This window comes from Aptenodytes patagonicus, chromosome 7 (genome assembly GCF_965638725.1).
Source record: "Aptenodytes patagonicus chromosome 7, bAptPat1.pri.cur, whole genome shotgun sequence".
NCBI lineage: Eukaryota > Metazoa > Chordata > Aves > Sphenisciformes > Spheniscidae > Aptenodytes > Aptenodytes patagonicus.
The window spans coordinates 2,481,624-2,501,598 of NC_134955.1; the positions used below are offsets into that span (position 1 = coordinate 2,481,624).

At 43.4% G+C, this 19,975-nt stretch overlaps 1 protein-coding gene across 1 annotated transcript in view; it reads left to right on the plus strand.

The window, feature by feature from the left end:
- The first annotated feature begins 13,365 nt into the window (after nucleotides 1-13,365).
- ABTB2 (ankyrin repeat and BTB domain containing 2) overlaps nucleotides 13,366-19,975 on the plus strand; it is a 134,220-nt gene continuing 127,610 nt past the window's right edge. Inside the window, exon 1 of the mRNA XM_076343745.1 lies at nucleotides 13,366-14,405. Within this exon, the coding sequence (XP_076199860.1) occupies nucleotides 13,541-14,405 (865 nt within the window). The 5' untranslated portion in view covers nucleotides 13,366-13,540. The remainder of the gene's footprint in view (nucleotides 14,406-19,975) is intronic.

Below are 19,975 nucleotides of genomic sequence, written 5' to 3' on the forward strand. Positions count from 1 at the left end.
TGCCAAGCAACCTTGTCACTGCTCAGGATAACCTGAAAAACAACCCAGTAAGTCTGAACACAAAACCATTGAGGGTTTATAGCATTTTGGCTTGGGTTCATGAGAAGACTTGTGCATAGCTCTGTTATACCTGGAGATGGCCTAGATTGGAGATGTCACTTCCAGCACCATCAGCCTAACACACTGCTAGCAGGTCTTAGGGCAGCTTGACACTCCTGAATTCTGTCAGTAGTGGTAAGCAGGGCCATTCTGAATTTCAGAAAACGAATGCAGAATATATGTGAAGGAGAGCGTGTGACTGCATTAAACACAGTAGGATGCATGCGTCTCCTGGCAAGAAATGGCTCTGACAAGCATCCATACATTCCCACGAGTGTATATGCCTCCTTGGAATCTTTTCTGCACAGATCAGAAAAAGTAGTGCTCCCTGGATACAAACCCCATTCCACCCATACTTCCTATGGAAACAACATCAACAACATGCTGGAATGCAGTTTATATAAATTATTTGACATCGTCTTGGTGAAAGGATAGTCATCACACCTTCTGTCTTTTCCTGTTGATGCTCTCAAGTGCATTTCCTATCCAACTCCTTTCCGAGGTTCCTAATTGAAGAAGACATCTTCCCATGGGCCTGTCACCCTAGGCCACATGTGGCACCCTAGCAAGGATGGGAGGGAGAATACTCCAGGCATTACAGAGTATACAGTGTGAGACAGGGTAGGCACTACTGACCTTTTGGTGTAAGGGTAGTCTCAAAACACGGACAGAAACAGGACAACTTAACAGAAGCATGCCTTCTCACGTTAACCTTCAGCCTAGGATTTCTGTTTCTGACTGGAATACTATGTACATGGTGACAGATATGCTTACACAGCCGTCGCGGGGGTTGGAGTAGCCACAGTGCCTGTCACTGGGGTTTGAGTAGCATGGCAGGCAGCTAAACACCACTCACTCCCCCCCCGCCCTCCCCCAGTGGGATGGGGGAGGGAATCGGGGGAAAAAAAAAAGTAAAATTCATGGGTTGAGATAAAGACAGTTTAATAGACAGAAAAGGAAGGGAACATAAGAATAGTAATAATAATACTTTGACACTGTCTCCCACAGCATTCTCCTCGAGAAGCTGGCGGCTCATGGCTTAGACAGGTGGACTCTGCGCTGGGTCAAAAACTGGCTGGACAGCCGGGCCCAGAGAGTTGTGGTGAATGGAGTTACATCCAGTTGGCGGCCGGTCACGAGCAGTGTTCCCCAGGGCTCAGTACTGGGGCCGGTCTTGTTTAATATCTTTATTGATGATCTGGATGAGGGGATTGAGTGCACCCTCAGTAAGTTTGCAGATGACACCAAGCTGGGCGGGAGTGTTGATCTGCTCGAGGGTAGGAAGGCTCTGCAGAGGGACCTGGACAGGCTGGATTGATGGGCCCAGGCCAACTGTATGAGGTTCAACAAGGCCAAGTGCCGGGTCCTGCACTTCGGCCACAACAACCCCATGCAGCGCTACAGGCTTGGGGAAGAGTGGCTGGAAAGCTGCCCAGCAGAGAAGGACCTGGGGGTGTTGGTCGACAGCCGGCTGAACATGAGCCGGCAGTGTGCCCAGGCGGCCAAGAAGGCCAATGGCATCCTGGCCTGTATCAGAAATAGCGTGGCCAGCAGGAGCAGGGAAGTGATCGTGCCCCTGTACTCGGCACTGGTGAGGCCGAACCTCGAATACTGTGTTCAGTTTTGGGCCCCTCACTACAAGAAGGACGTCGAGGTGCTGGAGCGTGTCCAGAGAAGGGCAACGAGGCTGGTGAAGGGTCTGGAGAACAAGTCTGATGAGGAGCAGCTGAGGGAACTGGGACTGTTTAGCCTGGAGAAAAGGAGGCTGAGGGGAGACCTCATCGCTCTCTACAACTATCTGAAAGGAGGTTGTAGCGAGGTGGGTGTTGGTCTTTTCTCTGAAGTAACAAGCGATAGGACGAGAGGAAATGGCCTCAAGTTGCGGCAGGGGAGGTTTAGATTGGATGTAAGGAAAAATGTCTTTACTGAAAGAGTGGTGAAACATTGGAACAGGCTGCCCAGGGAAGTGGTGGAGTCCCCATCCCTGGAGGTATTTAAAAGACGTGTAGATGAGGCGCTTAGGGACATGGTTTAGTGGGCATGGTGGTGTTGGGTTGACGGTTGGACTCGATGATCTTAGAGGTCTTTTCCAACCTCAATGATTCTATGATTCTATGATAATGATAAAAGAATATACAAAGTAAGTGATGCATAATGCAATTGCTCACCACCCGCCGACTGATGCCCAACCAGTTCCCGAGCAGCGGTCGTCGCCCCCCCACCAACTCCCCCCAGTTTCTGTACTGAGCATGACGTCCCATGGTATGGAATGTCCCTCTGGCCAGTTTGGGTCAGCTGTCCTGGCTGTGTCCCCTCCCAGCTTCTCGCTGGGCAGGGCATGAGAAGCTGAAAAGTCCTTGACTAGTGTAAGCTTAGTAACAACAAAAACACCGGTGTGTTATCAACATTATTCTTGTACTAAATCCAAAACACAGCACTGTACCAGCTACTAGGAAGAAAATTAACTCTATCCCAGCCGAAACCAGGACAACAGCATAGGGGATGCTGGTTTACTCCTTTTACAGTAGGCATCCAAGGTAGCTGCACACCCAAGAGTTAGCCAACAGTGACCACAGAAGGTCTGGTAGGACACTGGTAGAAACAATTCATTGAGAGTGGACGGCATAGTGTGTACCAGCTACACAACAGACAGGAATGTACACTGCTAATCGTCTCAAAGGCGTATTCCAATTCAAAGTGAGGCACCTGAAGCGTCACAAAGTTTTTGATTCACTCCTCACTGAGGGCAGGTTAGAAAAATACAGCAGTGAAGTTCCACTACCACATTGCACTTCTCATAACATGCGTCAGCTTGATCCTTATCCTCACTCTGTTTTCCTGTCCCTGTCTCACTTGCTTTTTCCTTCCTTTTTCTTGCAGTTGTATTTTCTTGCTCAGGAACATGTTACTGCACAGAGATATGCCTCGGTCGGTAGGAATAACACCTTGTCATGAAGGGCCTCCTCGTCAGGTGCTGCTTTGGGAACATGATCTGCAAATGAGTAAGTTTAAACCTCCTCCTCATGCAAAATTGCAGGTTTTGCCTTTGTGAAGCAGGTGTCTGCAAAAATGCACTATGCTGTGTCTGTCTTGCCAATATATTGTGAACAGAACGGGGTGCTCCCTCTTTCAGAGGCTTTATGCTAGGGATAAGGAAAGAAAGCAGATCTATCTTTCTAGTTTTATAAATAGAAAGTCATTGGCTTCACTACCATGCAATTCAGATGTTATGCTGGGCAATCCTGCAACTATTCTAAGCAGTTATGTATGCAAGGCATCACGCACTTGTTGATCACTCTGTGAGGCAAGACACCTTGTGGTAGTAGTGCCGTATCATAGGACGTGATCTGTTTGAAACTGTGCCACATATGCAGTGCCTCACCAGTGTTCACGTGCACCCCCATTACATGAGGTGTGTCAAACAGCAGTTGTTCACGCAGCAGTGGGAAAGCTGGTATTCATCTCTCCCCTGAGCATTCTTCATTTTGCAGTGAATTGACGTACTACACATTTAATAGACATCCTGGAGCAGTTTAAGTACAATGTTGTTGCGGTATTTCCAGCCAGCCAGCCTCAAGGGGGAGACAGTGGGTTACTGTGATACAGCAAAGCTGCCTAATCCTACGAAGCGTGGTATTCCTTGGGAAAATAAAGCTCTGACTAAGCACAACCAGGGGGAAGCAGAATTTGTGCACACGGCATGTATAGACTGCAATGCAGTAGTAGCCCTTGTGAGGGCTGGTGAGAACCTTGTGGAATGAGATCCTGTGTCAGCTAGGAAGCTGTTGCTAGACTGGGGTATGTCAGTACCACAATAAACACTGCAGCTGTTGTCCTAAGGTTCTGAATTATTCCAGACAAGGTAGAAGACAATTTTAAGACTCTGGGGTTTGCCTTTGTGTTTCCCCTATCATTTGTCTTCAATTCTTTTGAGCATTGTTTGCCATCGTATATAAACACTATTCTCAGCATGGACTGATACATTCCGGGGCATCCACTTTACAGCAATGTTAGAGGATAATACTTTATTTGGTTTCCTGACAGTTTCCTGACTGTTAAGGATTATGAAAAATACAATATTTAACTATAAATGTCTTTCTGTATGGCTGTTCTTTCCATTGACTCCGTGATCATAATGGTTGACTCCTGATAATGTTATTGTCAATACTGTATTACTGGCTAATAAGAGAGAGTTGAGGACATGAACATTACTTTGGTATACACGTGCAAGGAAGCATGACACACATCTGTTGCAATCTATATATGTAATTTGCTCTATCAAGTGCCTTATGAGACAGGTTAATATTACGGCCAGTGAATGGCTACAGAAATAAGTGTAATTTTGGCATGAAGTTCATCCAAATATGTGAGTACTCTGGCACATGGGACTGTAGCAAGCTTCCACACATACGTGGCATAGAAGTGAAAACATGACGTGTGACCCCATGACCAGATAACTGAGATTATTGCAAGTGCCTCCAAAGAATTATTTTACACTGGTAGCTAATCATATATAGACTTGTCAGACCTGGTGTTATATCAAAGCTAGATATCTAGGTGACTAGGGAAGTTTATCCTGCTGTAACTTTGTAGCTGGATGTTATAAATTAATAGCTGTTAATTGCTAAAGGACAGCATCATTATTTGCAGCTATTTTGGTAATGCCTAATGACTCTAGGAATGTTCTAGTTGTTTCATCCCTGCATAAGAAAGAAAATTCAGGCACTGTAAAATATTAAGTAACAGTAAGAGCCGAAATGAGAAGAAAAGTGGTGGGGAAGCAGGCCTCAGTAAGTTTCAGTACACCGCTTGCCTTGAATAATATCATGTGATGAAGCAAATACTCTTCTATCCCCTTCATTTGATCTGATTCCAGATGATATAATATGATTCCTCCCACCAACCCTCACTGGTAAGACCTTGCTGCTAGTGATTGAGAAAGTCTGATATTGTACCAAATTATCATCCAGGAATTTAATGCATTTTTCAGACGCTGGTCTTTCTTATTCTGACAGTTTTTTCCACCCTTTGTCATCACAATAATTTTACGGTGTTATTCATAGGACAAAAGGATCAAATGTAGAGCCATAATTTTTGTAGTTCCATAATCTTCCCAAATAAGGCCTACTATAACACTTGTTCAGTTGTCTGATGCATTTAAAAGTAAAAAGTATTTTTATATCACCTCTTGTCTTCATACACTTCAAGTTTCTGGACAGAAATTTTCAGTGGTTTTTGAGGATTATGTTTTAAATTTGGTGAAATCTCATTGGTTAGTTCCAAGATTAGTTTGCTTTTCCTACTTCAAAAATGTTTTCAAAACGAACATGGAATAAATGCATTATACATGAAACAGCTACTAAGGAAGGAGGCTATTTCCTACATCTAACAAGTGTGGGAAGCATCTTCAATACTACCTTCATTCTTAGAAAGTTTGATTTAAAGATGTCTTCACCTATTAAATGTGTGCTGAATTAAGAGAGATTGAAAACTAAATTAACCAGAAATGTTTAAAGATGAGAGGATTTAGCAGCAGTGTTAGAAATGCTAGTGAGGAGAGGGATTCCAAACGTAGGCAGAGGACCTGACTTTGGAAAGGGAAGGTTGTGCTGAGAAGGGTTCATTTATGTGTCCTTCACAGTGCAAAGGGCAGAACTCGTAGAATCACAGAATTGTTGAGGTTGGAAGGCACCTCTAGAGATCACCTAGTCCAACCCTCAAAGCAGGGTCAGCTAAAGCAGGTTGTCCAGGACTACGTCCAGTTGGGTTTTGACTATCTCCAAGGATGGAGACTCCACAACCTCCCTGGGCAACCAGTTCCAGTGTTTTATCACCCTCACAGTAAAAAGGTGGGGTTTTTTTTAAATGTTTAAATGGAATTCTTCGTATTTCAGTTTGAGCCTATTGCATCTTGTTCTTTCACTGGGCTCCACTGAGAAAAGCCTAGCTGTCATCTTTACTCTGCCCCCATCAGGTATTTATACACAAAGATAGTCTCTCACCTTCTCCAGGCTGAACAGTCCCAGGTCTCTCAGCCTCTCACTAAATGACAGAAACTCCAGTCCCTTAATCATCTTTGTGTCCCTTTGCTGGACTAGCTCCAGTATGTCCATGTCTCTCTTGTGCTGGAGAGCCCAGACCTGGACTCAGCGCTCCAGACGTGTCTGTCTCATCAGTGCTGAGCAGAGTGAAGGATCACCTCCCTCCACCTGCTGGCGATGCTTTTCCTAAGGCAGTCCAGGATGCTGTTGGCCTTCTTTGCCACAGGGATGTACTACTAGCTCACGTTCAACTTGTCCACCAGGACCCTCAGGTCTTTTTATGCAAAGTTGTTTTCCGACTGGTCAGCCCCCAGCATGTAGTGATGCAGGGGGTTATTCCTCCCTAGATACAGGGCTTGGTGCTTACCTTTGTTGAACTTCACGAGGTTCCTGTTTGACCATTTCTTCAGCCTGTCGAGGACCCTCTGAATGGCAGCACCTACTGTATCGATCGCTCCTCCTATTTTTTTGTCACCTGCAAACTTACTGACTGGCCTCCAGCTTGACTTTGTGATGCTGATCACAACCTTTAAGCCTAGCAGCTCAGCCAGCTTTCGGTCTACCTCCCTGAGCACTTATCTAGGCCATAATTCATCAATTTGCCAATGAGGATGTTACAGGAGCAAGTGTCAAAAGCCTTGCTGAAGTGGAGATAAACAGTATCAGCTGCTCTTCCCTCATCCATCATGCTAGTGATTTCATCGGAGAAGGCTGTCAGGTTAGTCAGGCATCATTTCCCTTTCATAAATCAATGCTGACTACTCTAAATCACATTTTTGTCCTTAATGTGTTTGCAAATGGTTTCCAGGATTATTTGTTCCATCCCCTTCCCAAGGATAAAGGTGAGGCTGACCAGTTTGCAGCTAGTTGCTTTGAATGACTTCTGGAGGAGCACAGTACAGCCAAAGCTGGCCAGCTAAGCTGTCTATACAGCAGCAGCAGACCACTTTTTTGTTCATCTCCGGAATCTGATGTACATGTGCACAGAGATTTCACTCCAAGTTCCTTGTCTCTCTGATTATATCTACTACAAAAGGCAGCTTTTGAAAGTAGAAAGGATTTTTTTTTTTAATGGATTCTCAATGTTTCTTATGCTTTTCAGATCTGAAAATGTGTGTCAGAAGCAGGCTGTCGTATAAAATCTTCAGCAATTAGTTTTTTAAATGGTCTTGCTTAACAGTCACTGTTAGTCACGATAGATGTGACCCCTTATTTCTTGACAGTTAGTAATAATTTTGAGAAGTAGTACCTTATCCGTCATTACAAATAATAGTAAAGCTAATCTGTGCTGATTTCCTACGCTAACCAAACTTACCTTACTGAAAAATAATGAAGAGTGATCTTTTTTAAATAGAAATTCTGTTTTAATTGACAGTCTAAGGATATCAGTGAGGCAAGTTATGTAAGGACAGGTAATGTCTTTTATTAGACTAACTAGTAGAGCAGAAAAAAGTAGGCCGGATTTATTAGGCAGGAGCGTTTCTGTGGAATTGTTAATAGCAAAACATATCTTTAGTCTGTGCTAAATCACAGATAAAACCGAGACAGAATATAAGATAGCCATTTATTACCAACAAGCCTGAAGATTTCTTCAGTGTACTCTCTGTAGAAGACTTGAGTGAGTTCTACCTGGAAAGTTTACACAAGGGATAGTATTATTTCTGAGGGTTTTGAAGAACAAAAGCTTGGCCTGAAATTCTGCATTCATGAGATTCTGTGTTCTCTTTTAAAATTTTAAATTAAATTGGTGCTATCAAGTAAATTTACCTATGAATTACCAATTAACACATTCTGAAATTTAAGTGTTGTAACCTTTGAAAAGGTCATTCTGCACAAAATGAAGGGGAGAAGAAGCTAACTTACTACATACCGAGGAAAAAGTCTCTCTTCAGCTGGGAAGATACAGCTGGTACCTCCATTATTACTTGGTAGTTGGTGAGGTCAGCAGTGAGTATTTGGTAACTCGCTGAAGTGGACTCTCAACTCCAGTTAGACAATAAATTGAGGGCCTTTGCTGGATGGGGATTTTGCTGTACTGTAGAAAACACACCAGATGTACATTATCTCTTCATCAGTGTTGCTTCAAAAATATGCAAAATGCATGCTCTTAACTGCAGTAAACATTTTTTTTTTGCATTTGATTTAGGCCTGATATGTGATTCACCTGCTCTAGTCATGCTTCACCTCTACTTTTCCCCCACATCTGGTGCATGGGCTCAGACTGATTTTCAGGTATTGAGCAGCAACTGTTAACAGAGCTACAGTTTATTAAAAAAGATAGTTCTGAATGTTGCAGATAAAATGCAGTTAAATTAAATAGCTCTATAAGGAAAATGCCATCTTTTTACCGTGGGCAAACAGAATTAGCACTTGCTCAAAATAGAGACAGCAGCTTGAGAAGGAAATTTCTGGCAATAACCATCGAAGCAGTTCATGTCCCATGGAGAAGCCCTGCCAGCTGTTGGGCCTTAGGGCTAACTGACGCCCCCGCCCACAGCTGCAGTAAGGGCTTGGCAACGGCTTCTCTGCCGGCTGCTCTGTAGGTGCTACTTCAGGGTTTCGGTTGCACCATTCAAACAGCTTTTTGGAGTGCTCTGCTGAGGATAGTTGTGGTGTTTAATTTTTTTTTTCTTTTTTTTTTTTTCCGGTGGAAAAGCTTGAGTCTACTTTGAGTGAGTAAAATAAGCTCATATGGGACCTAGTGGTAAGGGATGTTTATACTACTCAATAGTGTATATGTGAATGTTATTTTCTAGGAGTACACTGAACTTTGTGGTTTGAACAAGTAACAGATTAATCTAGTTATTGGTTACTTTAAAAAGTCTGGATTTGGAGTCTTTGGTACAGATTAAGTTTATGGGGGCTTTACATTTGCTTTGTTATGTTTCCTTAAAAAAATAAACCAAGTGATTGATTATTTTTTTAAATGGGTTTGATGCTATTTGCCTAGTTGCTACTTGTGTATCAGAGAATGCTGATGCTTTTTAATTATAATTAATTCTGATATACTTTAGAGTTTTAAAACTCTGTCAAAGTCTGTAGTGTATCAGAGCTAGAATAACACTGGTATCTGAGCTCTTTACGTGAAGGAAGATGGGGGTTCTAGAGTCCCATGTTTTTGTTTATTATGGGACTTCCTTTGTCTGTTTTGCCGATGTTCCTGAAAGTCTTCCAGTACCTTCTACTTTCTTAACGCTTTAATTTTAGAGAGAAATGATTATGAGAAAATCTGTCTATAGAAAGTTGACTTTTATTGTATGAAAATAATTCACGATACCTAATGGCTCCAGTTGAAACATATGTAAAAAGAGCCCAATACTTACTATGCCTTATAAATCAAGGAGTGTTAAGTTGTTCTTATCGGTGTTTTGATGCAGGACTTGTAATCTTGATTGTTTGGGTTGGCAGTTTTGTGTTAGCCCGGCATAGTAATTGCTTTCTGGAAATATACCTTAGTTTTCATAACATAGTCTATAGATTTGTTACAAATACATGAAAGTGAACTATTTTCTTCTTCATATAAAGAAAAGAATTTGATTATTTCCTTCCGCTGTTCATGCTTCTTCTAGCTGTTCTGGGAAATCTGTTGCAAATTTGGTTATTTCTAGTTCTCTGATACAGATAGTGAATTAACACCAAAGAGCACAGAGCATGTGATGACCTTGTTCTGTCACAGGTAAGTAGTGCACATGAAATTGAGAAGTGCTAGTAGAGAACCCTTATTTGCCTGGTCCTCTTCCTCCTGCCTCAGTTTTGTTTTTACTGTGTTGGATATCTTGGAGCTTGAGGTTTAAATCTTCAGTAAGGAATATCCTTTCCATACTTGGGGGCTTCTGTTCCACGGTTGGTTTGCCTTTGGAAAAGGCTGGTGATACCTTTGCAGCGGAGGGAGAGAAGGATTTATCAGGCAAAGTGTTATTGTATAAGGAAATACTACATGTGAAATTCTAAAAATGGAAAGTAGTGTAACACCAAACAAGGAGAAAACACTGCATGAGGGAAGTAAGAGAGCAGACGCTGCTGTTAAGCCGGATGATTTTTGTATTGTTAAATTACTTGGAATGGTAGGAATAGCAAACTGTGTGGGAGTATTGGAGAAGTGTGATAAAGGGAAGGAATAGAAATGATTTGTAGAAATATGTCAGGTACCTGCAGAGCTGCATTTTTCCCAAATAACGTCAAGCTCCCATTGGCCAACTATGCAGCGACTCTCAGTGGCAACTTATGCTTGCTTTTATGATTGAAATGAATCCGAAGGGGTAGACGGAACAGGATGAGTTTCAGAGAAAGCTTTTGCAAAGGGGTGCTGCAAAACAAAGCACAAAGGCTTTTTAGTGAGAAAGAGGTGATAGAGATTGGTCTTATTGCCTGCTCTTCCCATTTGTCCAGAGTTCAGTGTGAAGACGTGAAGGGGGGGGGGGGGGAAGGTGTTTCTGTGTATGATCTTAGGGATATGGGCAAGGAACTAACATGCAGTACCCTCGTTTTGAGGAGGCAGTGGAGCACTGTAGGGACAGGAGGGACAGACACCACATGGTAACCTACCAAAAGTCACGGTTAAGAAGTCTACGGTAGTCCATGGTACCTAATACATAGGATTAAATACAGATGTAAGAGTGGAAAGATAATATTTTTAAAAAGAAGTGTATTGATTGAATGCGTGAGACTTAAAACTGTGTCCTTTGAATCAGTAATGCCTTGTCTTACATTCAGGTACCTATTTACCATGTGCACTGTCAGCTGTGCTGTCTTTGCTGGGCTTGAAACTCTTAAAAATAGTGCTCAGGCCTGAAAAATATGACAAAATAGCAGAGCAATTTGATCTGTAAAATAACAACTGAGTGAGGTATTAGAATCGTGTAGTAAAAATACCTATTTCTGAAGGACAGTGGAGCACAAACAAGGTGCAAAGTGTTACAATTTGCAAGTAATTTGGAATGACTTTGAATTATGTCTGGTTTTATTAGACAACTTATGCTTCATGTTCATGCTTTTGTGGGGAGAAGCTGTGAAAAAGCAAAGAGCTGAATTATAGTTGGGCTCAGATCTAAGGAAGATAAAGGAAGATGTAATGTTAAAAAAAAGCAGTTTTGAGGGTCAACTAGTGGGAAGTTAGCACGCCCCGTTAAGTACTTTGCCTTTTAGTATAAATGGAAGCTGCTCGCTCCTGTGAGTGGAAGTGTATAAGTAAAAGATATGATTTTTCAAGTATTTCATGCAAATCTAATAGTTGTTCTGATGTATTTTTTTTGTTGACACTAAGCAACGTGTATACGGCAGTACAAAAATACAAAACGAGATCCCGTAAGGCATTACGCTTTTGAAGTAGGGAATCTCTTGTATCCCAGACAGGAGAAGAACCTGTGTAACAGTGAATGGCTAGCCATGCGAATAGGTGGTCAATGGCCACATCTGCTCAAAGTATTCGTTAGCGACATCCTTCGTAGGAAAGCACTGCGTTCTAGGTGAGATCGTACGCAAATACAACCCTTCTGCTTCCTCTATTGCAAGTAGTCATTAAGGGAAAGTGTCGCAGTCTGAGAATAGATTGCTGCTCCATGAGTGCGACTGAAGTGTTTACCTGTAGAGTTTTAAATGCACCTTTCCAGGCACTTTTTTAACCCCCCCCAAAAAAAGTCAAAGCATTTGGCATGTTCATTGTTGCCTTGTGACGTGGGTGTCATCGCGGTCAGCCCACCGTTAAAAATTTAGACAACTTTGAGTGAAACCTTTTGGCCTCGTACAACCAAAAGACAACAGGACGTGACACCTAGTATTTTTGATTGGAATCTGTTTAGTTGAAGAATGAAGAAAAATACATATACTCTGCAAGAGCACAAGAAATACCAGCCAGGCTGTCCTAAGCGAAGGATGCCATTTACGGAGGGCGGAGAGAACCGCTGCTTGGTGTGAGTCATCGCAGCAGCGGTTTAGGTTAGTGAGTGCCGAAATTCATGACTGAGGTTTCCTTCCACAGGTTTTAAACATCAAACATAATTTTAGAGAGAAAACGAGCACAGAGCTTCTGTGTCTCTTAGAGCAGAAGTAAAATGCTGTGTTTGTAAATAAGAAAGCTGTTGAAAAATCAGTGCTTGAAATATGCTAAATTACAGATATTTGCAGTGACTGCAGTTTCCTGTATGGAGAAGTGAAATGAGGCCGAGCATTAACCAAACGGACTCTTGGCTACCTTCACTCTCCACGTAGGACCATCGTCACCTACGGCCAATGTAACGGGGCTCCACGGCCTGCGAAAAGGTAACGTGTCTGCCTGGGCGCTTTGACGGTCGGGTGGCCGTAAATAGTAGCGGAATTGTGATCTTTGGCGGGGGGGGGACACGTTACTTTTTGTAGAAGGATATGAAAACTGCATTTAAAAGTTGAATTGCAAGAACTTGAGAACACGATGGCCCAAGCGGGGGGGTAAAGTTTTTCCAGCGCCGCCGGCGCGGTGCAGCCGAGGGGAGGCGCCCTCGGCCCGCGCACCCCGCGCCGCCGACCCGGGCAGGGCCATCGCTTGGGCGGAGGGAGGGGAGAAACAAACCAGACACCTCCGTTTCATACCCAGCTCACGGTTCAAGGTCGGGGCTATGTAAACCGCCGCACAAAGGCTCCTTTCAGGAGCCGGCACGCCGGCTTCGCGGCCGCCCGCACAATCCTCCCCGTTCTGGCGGCGGCCCCCGCGGGGCCAGGCGTGCGCGACCCTCGCCCCGGGGAGCCGCCGCACCGGCCCGGTCGTGCGCCGCTCCCGAGAGCTGGGCAGGGCGGGCGGGCGCTGTGGGCAAGCGGGGCCGGTGGCAGCGAAGCGCTCGTCGTCTCCCGGCCCCGCGAGCCGGCGGCGCTCCCCGGCTGTCCTCGCCTCGCCTCCCCTCGCCCCTCCTTCCCCGCGCTATTTGCATAGTAGCCGCCCAGCTCGGATTTCACTGGCGGAGACGGCCTCCGTCGGCGTCGCTGATTGGTGCTTCTCCCCGCTGGTCATTTGCATGCGGCGGTGCGGGGCGCCCGGCGGACCCGCGGCGGAGAAGTTGAGTCGGAGCCGCCGCCAAGTGTCCCGCCGAGCGGCTCGCGCGGAGCCCGCCCCGCGCCCTCCGCGGGCCCCGCGACCTGCCCGGGCAGCGGGCGGCCCGGCGCGCCGGGGCTCTCGACCGCCGGCTGCCGCCAACCGTCCCCGTCCCCCGTCCCCCCCCCCGAGGCAGAAGATGGCTGAGCGCAGCCTCCCTGCGGGATGGAGGTAGCTGGCCCTCGGCGGAGCCGGCGTGCGGGGAGGGCTCCTTCCCGCCGTGCTGCAAATCCTCCCGCGCCGCTGGTGGAGCAGGCGGCTCTGGCTCGGTAGGCGCAGGAGGGATCTGTCCCAGCCTCACCTTTCGTGCTCTTTGCGGTTGGCTTAACCCGTCTTTCCTATGGCTGGGATATACAGCTCTACTCTGAAGACCCTGGAGGATTTAACTTTGGACTCTGGTTATGGGGCAGGGGATTCCTGCAGGTCCCTTAGTCTCTCTTCTTCCAAGTCCAACTCCCAAGCCTTCACCTCTTCTCAGCACAGAGGCAACTGGTGGTACTACTCGGGCTCCATGAACAGTAGGAATAACAGCTGGGATACCGTGAACACTGTTCTGCCGGAAGACCCCGAGGTTGCAGATATCTTTTCCAAGTGTCCTAAGCTGCCGGATCTAGAGGAGTACCCTTGGACTGATGAAGACATTGGAAAAATACTCAGAAAAGGGAAGCGAGATGGCAATACCAGAACCTTTTCTCAGGAAGCTGTCAGGCGGCTCTCGCAGTTACTGAGGCGCGCCTTGATCAGGGTCTCCAGGGAGGCTCAGCGGCTCAGCGTGATGCACTCCAAGTGCACCAGGTTTGAGGTGCAGAGCGCTATCAAGCTCATCCAGAGCTGGTCGTTGTCAGAAAGCTGTGTCTTGGCGACTGTCAAGGCTCTGTCTCTGTACAGCATGAGTGCTGGAGACGGACTGAGGAAAGGTAAATCGGCTAGATGCGGCCTCACCTTTTCAGTGGGGAGGTTTTTCAGGTGGATGGTGGATACTAGGATCTCAGTTAGGATCCATGAATATGCAGCCATCTCTTTAACCGCTTGCATGGAAAACCTTGTAGAAGAGATTAAGGCTAGGGTTTTGGCAAGTCAGAGCCCAGATGGTGGAGGAGGGGAGATCTCAGCTGAAATCCTGGAGATGGTTATCAACAACGATGCTGAACTTTGGGGAGTGTTGCAACCTTACGAGCATCTCATCTGTGGGAAAAATGCTAATGGTAAGATCCAGCTTTTACACTTGCTAATCTTCATACGGGCAAGCTTTACGGTAAAATCGTTGATTTCTATGGACTTGGCGTTTTTTTGGGTTTTCTTTTCATCTGAATTATATTTTGGTCGCGGTTTGTGTGTGTGTAAATCAGACATGACGGTTTTACCAGGCAAGAATGATCCTGCTTTACTCTTAAGGTGTACCAGCTTATAAAAGGTGCAGAGACTGTGGGAAACCAAGCCCATTTGTCTTAGCAAATGTCTCCTGACTTTCTACCAGCTGCTGGTTTGAGCGTTTTTACTATAACTGGTGTGTAAACATGCCTCTCTGTAACCATAAGATGAAATGTGCTTTACAAGCTGCTCTGCAGAAAATACCACTATTGTTTTTAAACCAAATTTATATTATAGTGAGTACCTTGCAGTTTCATCTTAAAGATGCTATTCCCACATGCAGCCTGGAGAGGGAAAACAACGTTAATTTTCTTTCTTTGCGGTAGTACGATTCAGTTTCTGAGCAAAAACTTATAACTACATGTTACTTAGGCTTCTTTCTAGTTTAGCAGAAACCTGTGTTGTAATTACACTCGTGCAATAAACAGGAGCTTGTGCTTGGCTTGCCAAAGTGAGTATGCAGGATGGTGCCTCAGTAATGAGAATAACACAGCATTAGGATACTTACCTCTGTAATTTGTTTAGAAAGCAGACTTTTTGAACACTCAAGCAAATAAGGAGACAGAGGAATGCTGGCATCTTCCTATGAGACTGAGGAGCAATTTGAAAGGCTTGTCATGACAGTTCTGTTCAGAAGCTGCACTGTTTATTTTGTGTTGTCACACTGAGGAGTACCATATTTTTCCATGGAAAAACTTAGAGAAACATTCAATTTAGAAAACTATTCTGTGTACCACACACAGTTTCATGACTTTTGCTGGCCTCATTGTTACGGTCAGATATTCCACGCCTAATACCTTTCTGATTTAACTCTTTATAAAACCAAGTGGCTTGGTCCGTTTCAGATAAACTCATAATGAGAGACAAGTAAAGGAGCGGATTTTCTTTGTGGAAAAAATAGACCTTAGGTGAGTGTTAGTAATGAAACACTTTGTCAGAGAAGGGCTGACTCAACTTCTGCTCCTTGGGTGCATTGATTTCCTGCAGTTATCCCATACCAAAGCAATAATGTCGTGATTCAGATCGCTAGTAGATAGGTGCAGTGACTGTCCCCGTTGGGTCAGCCTGGTTCAAATTACAACGTAAGAGGATGGCTGCTATTACGGTGCTCACAAAACCTCTCTTGTGCACTCTATCTGCCCTCTGTCCACTGACAGTGTTACTGAATGTATGTGAAATAAATGCGAGGAGCCCTTTGGGATGTGCTCTTGGCACTGGTACAAGACATAACTGTAACTTTAGAAGTCAAATATAGACATTTACATTGTTTAACTACAAGCTCTTTAATGGAAGACTATAAAGGTATGGGGATGTCTTGTCATCTGCCAAAACACTTGTCATAATTCTTTGTGTACTGTGGGAGTGTTTGTCACCAGGTCCAAAAAGAGGACTCGGTTCCCTCTCTTCTTCCTTATTCAGCAAAGCTGGAGTAAAATATTGTGGTTCTGTAAAGTAAAACATGCACTTTGGCTGTTCTCTGCTCCGTGCTTCTGCCACACAGGTTCTGTGTGTAAAATGCAGAGGAAGAGTCAGTCCCTCACGGGGCGCTTTTTTTTTTTTTTCTTAAGAGAAATCTCCTTCTTGGAAAAATTGCAATGAATGAATGGAAGCTGGTGTTCAATGGAAACACGAGTGACTATGCAGGGAAATGCTTATAAATATTCAAACCACCAAATGGTCAGTTATGATAACGCTTCTATAGCCTAATACCAAGCAGTCACTGGCCACAGAAGGGTTGGCTTCTGTTGCCTCTTTTGTTGTTCTTGTCTTTCAGATCAATTCTGTCAATAATTGAATGCATTTTTTAAGTCTGAAAATTGAATAAAACTGCACACGAAGGTATCCTGTGATTTCTTGTGACAGTCTGTCACTAGTATTTTACCTGACACAAGTCAGTGAATCTTCTAAATGGCTTTTCTTGCAGTTGTAAGACCACAAATGGTTTTATATGGATGCAAAAAGCTTGAAATAACTTCTTTATTCTTTCTCCCTGTAGGAATTGTAAATTAGTAGTATTCACATCATTCTCCACAGTGCTTTCAAATGATCTTGTCTTTTACGTTAATTTAAATCTGAGGTAGATCTAGTGGTAAAATAACTGGATTTATTCCAGTATAAGGAACAGGAAGAGTTGCTTTACTGTCATTTTTTTCTTTTATAGTGAGAACATTTTAATGGAGTACTTGTAAATTGCGAACTTGGCATATGTTTGTTGGGTTTTGTTTTATAGCACTGTGTTTGATGCTAGAGATAAAAAGCACTTAGAGGTTAAGTTCTAACTCCAGTCAAGCATTGCAATCTCTGGATGAAATCCATGGCAGCGTACTATGCAGAAGATTGCACTGGATTATCATAATGGACCTTTCTGGCATTATGATCTATTGAATACAATTTTCATTATTAGATCAGGATAACATGCTTCTTTGGAGTCTAAGAAACGGTAAGTAAATACATAAATCTTCGTAAATTCTCAAGAGACTGAGGTTCAGACCTGTGTTTCTTCAGTGACTAATCTCCCATCAAAGACAGCAGTCCAGTCACTGTTCTTAAGGCATTGGAGGCCGAAATCTTAATATTCTGTATTGTAATAAACATGTTTTGGTCAACACCTGGTGTGTGAAGGGTAAAATTTAAAACTCTGTAAATGCTTAAGGGGAATTTTAGTATTATTTTTAAAAAAATAATAATCTGTGGCTTATTTATTTATTCGCCCTTTCTGTGAAGCTGTTCTTTAATCAACTATTTGCTGCTTCTATGAGACATTTTCTGCTGTTAGAGTGAGTTCTGGCTTCATGCTTGGGGCTCAGTCTCTCTACCTTGGAAGGAGGAATGTCGTCTGAGCTTGTGGCCGTAAGGAGTTCCGTAAAGGTCTCTGGGTGTGTTAATGCCTCCAAGGGCGAAGTCTTTTCAGACAGAGTCTAGGTGGGATGTTGCAAAAATAATGCAATGCAAGCTGGAACGAAAATGAAACAAAAGCAGCAAAAATGATAAGCAGCTACTGAACAACCTAGCAACTGGAAGGTAAAAAAAAGTCATGTAAATTGGAATACATGTTTTATTTTCTATTTTTAATTAGGTGGAGATAGATGATATGCCTTGGTTTGATACAGCTAAAGTAGAGAATGCATCCAGTAGTTTCACAGAGGTTTTGAGACATGCTAATTTGGAATATTAGAGTCTATGCATTTAAAATGTTTGTTGGGAGACGAGGAGAAATATGACCTTACCTTGGAAATGTGATTCTTTTACTCGGATGTTCCTGTGTCTGACTGGTGCATGGTTCATTAGAATCTGAACCGTCAGCACTCCAAGTGCGTTTTGATATTATTGCCCTATTAACTACAGCACTTACGTTGTACTTAACTGTCTGGTTATTGCCGAGCACTCCTGCGACAGCCAATACACCTGCTGTGCTATTTAATGCATCAGCACATCCTGGTGTTCTGTAGATATAAGTGTTGACAGATGTTTTTGGAAAAAAAAAAAAGGCGGGGGGGAATTTAAGTTGGTAACCCTGTTTCTTCACATGCCTCTTAGCTGAAACACTTGAAGTTCTCTGTGGACGAACTAATCCGCAAATTAGACTGTTGATTTGCTCAGCTGATGAGTAGTAGAAACAGAGTCCGAAATAAGCTCTACTTGTGTCTTGAGACATTTTTCTTAGAAAGGGGTTGAGGGGGAGAATGTGTAACCTTTCCTCATGGTGGGAGGGAATGATTTGGACTCGATAAAATTAGACCGGGGATGAATTTTCTTCTCCCTGATACTAAACACTGCGGCACACCCTACCAAGCATCAAGCATGGACTTTGGATTTAGCATCACTCACTAACCCCGTTTTCTTTTATATTTCTCACTGCACTAATATGGGTTAAAAATTATACCTGTTTTTAACATCGAGGATTTTTTAGAGCTATGCCATCATAATAATTCCTTTTTATAGTTATCAAAATGGTCTGAAATAACTTTTTTTTTTTAATTTCAGTGTAGTCATGGTACTGTACTGAAATCCAGCATGGAAAAAAAAAACACTATGACATTTCAATAAATAGAATGTCCTTTTGTTATCTGAACTGAACAAACTGTTGTGCTTATAAAGAGCCTCATCAATTTTAATAAGCTATCAGCTTCACAGCTATTCAGGAAAGAAACACATGTTGGAAGGGGTGCATTTTGGGGAAGAGAGCTGCAAATGCAATCAATAAGCTAAGCTGAGTAGAAGTACAAGGCTAGTACAGCAGTACCACAGATGGTTTGCAAATCGTTAAAAAAATCAAACAAACACCTCTGTCTTCTGTGTCATCGTATCTGAAGCAGTAGTTTGAAGCAGCGTTGCTTACTGGGGATTCCTGGGCTGGAATGTGATAGACCTACGTGCAGGTTTCCCTGTTAGATGAGCTGGTCATAGCTATGGTCCTGTTTGAACTATGGCTTCATTCACCTCTGTACAAATGTACCCCAGCATACCTTGTGTGCTTCCAGTCCTACATATAAAACAACTTGGATTTATATCCACAAACCCACAGGGACAAATTCTTTAAGCCTAAATGTTAGTGCTTGTATATACATGCTCACCTTTCCTACAAATGCAAACCACTAGATGCACAATTAAAAATACAAACATCTGCAGATACGCATCTTGCTTATGTTAAAGGCTAGATCAAGTAAAGCTAAAATGCCTATTTTTTTTTCCCTTGTAGTGGGTTTTATTTGTGTATATATGTATTTCATTTAGTGATAGTAAAGGAAAACTTCATTAATGAAGTAATAATGCTGTCTTAAATTAATCCTTCAAATTGTTGATATTACACCGTGGCAATAAAATCTGGGTCCTTTCAATTCAGTTGGTTAAAGAGCAAGTGCTGGAACTCCCTCAGTGTATAACTACTAGCAGCAAATGCTGATATTTGGATTTCAAGTGGAATTGGTGTCGGTGACAGCTTATCCCTGTGAAACTGAGGAGCTAGGCCTGTGAAGAAGGAACGTTTTGGAGAGAAAAGTCTGTGACCTGTTGTGGCGAGGCTGAAGTCTGTTGTTACTGCTAAAGCCAGGGGTTTGAACTGAGCAAATACTGTTGAGGCCAGGACAGAATTTTACCCTTGGTATGTAAAACTCTAAGTTATAACAGGGTTTTGGTGGTTTTTTTAAATTTATTTTTCAGGTGAAAGGTCAAGCTGCTTTAGCTCAAAGTTTAGCAGTGAACACCTGTGCAATATTTGGATTTTTGGAGTGCTCTTTTTTTGTGTGTGTCTGCAGAAAATGAGGAATAAGCTTTGAGTGTTCCTATTCTTAATAATAAAATATGATATGGTTGGTGTACAGGTCTTCTGATATTGGAATAATTGAAATTAAATTGTCTCATTTCCAGTTTGAAGATCTTGTGGCATACAGTCGGCTAGTCTTTC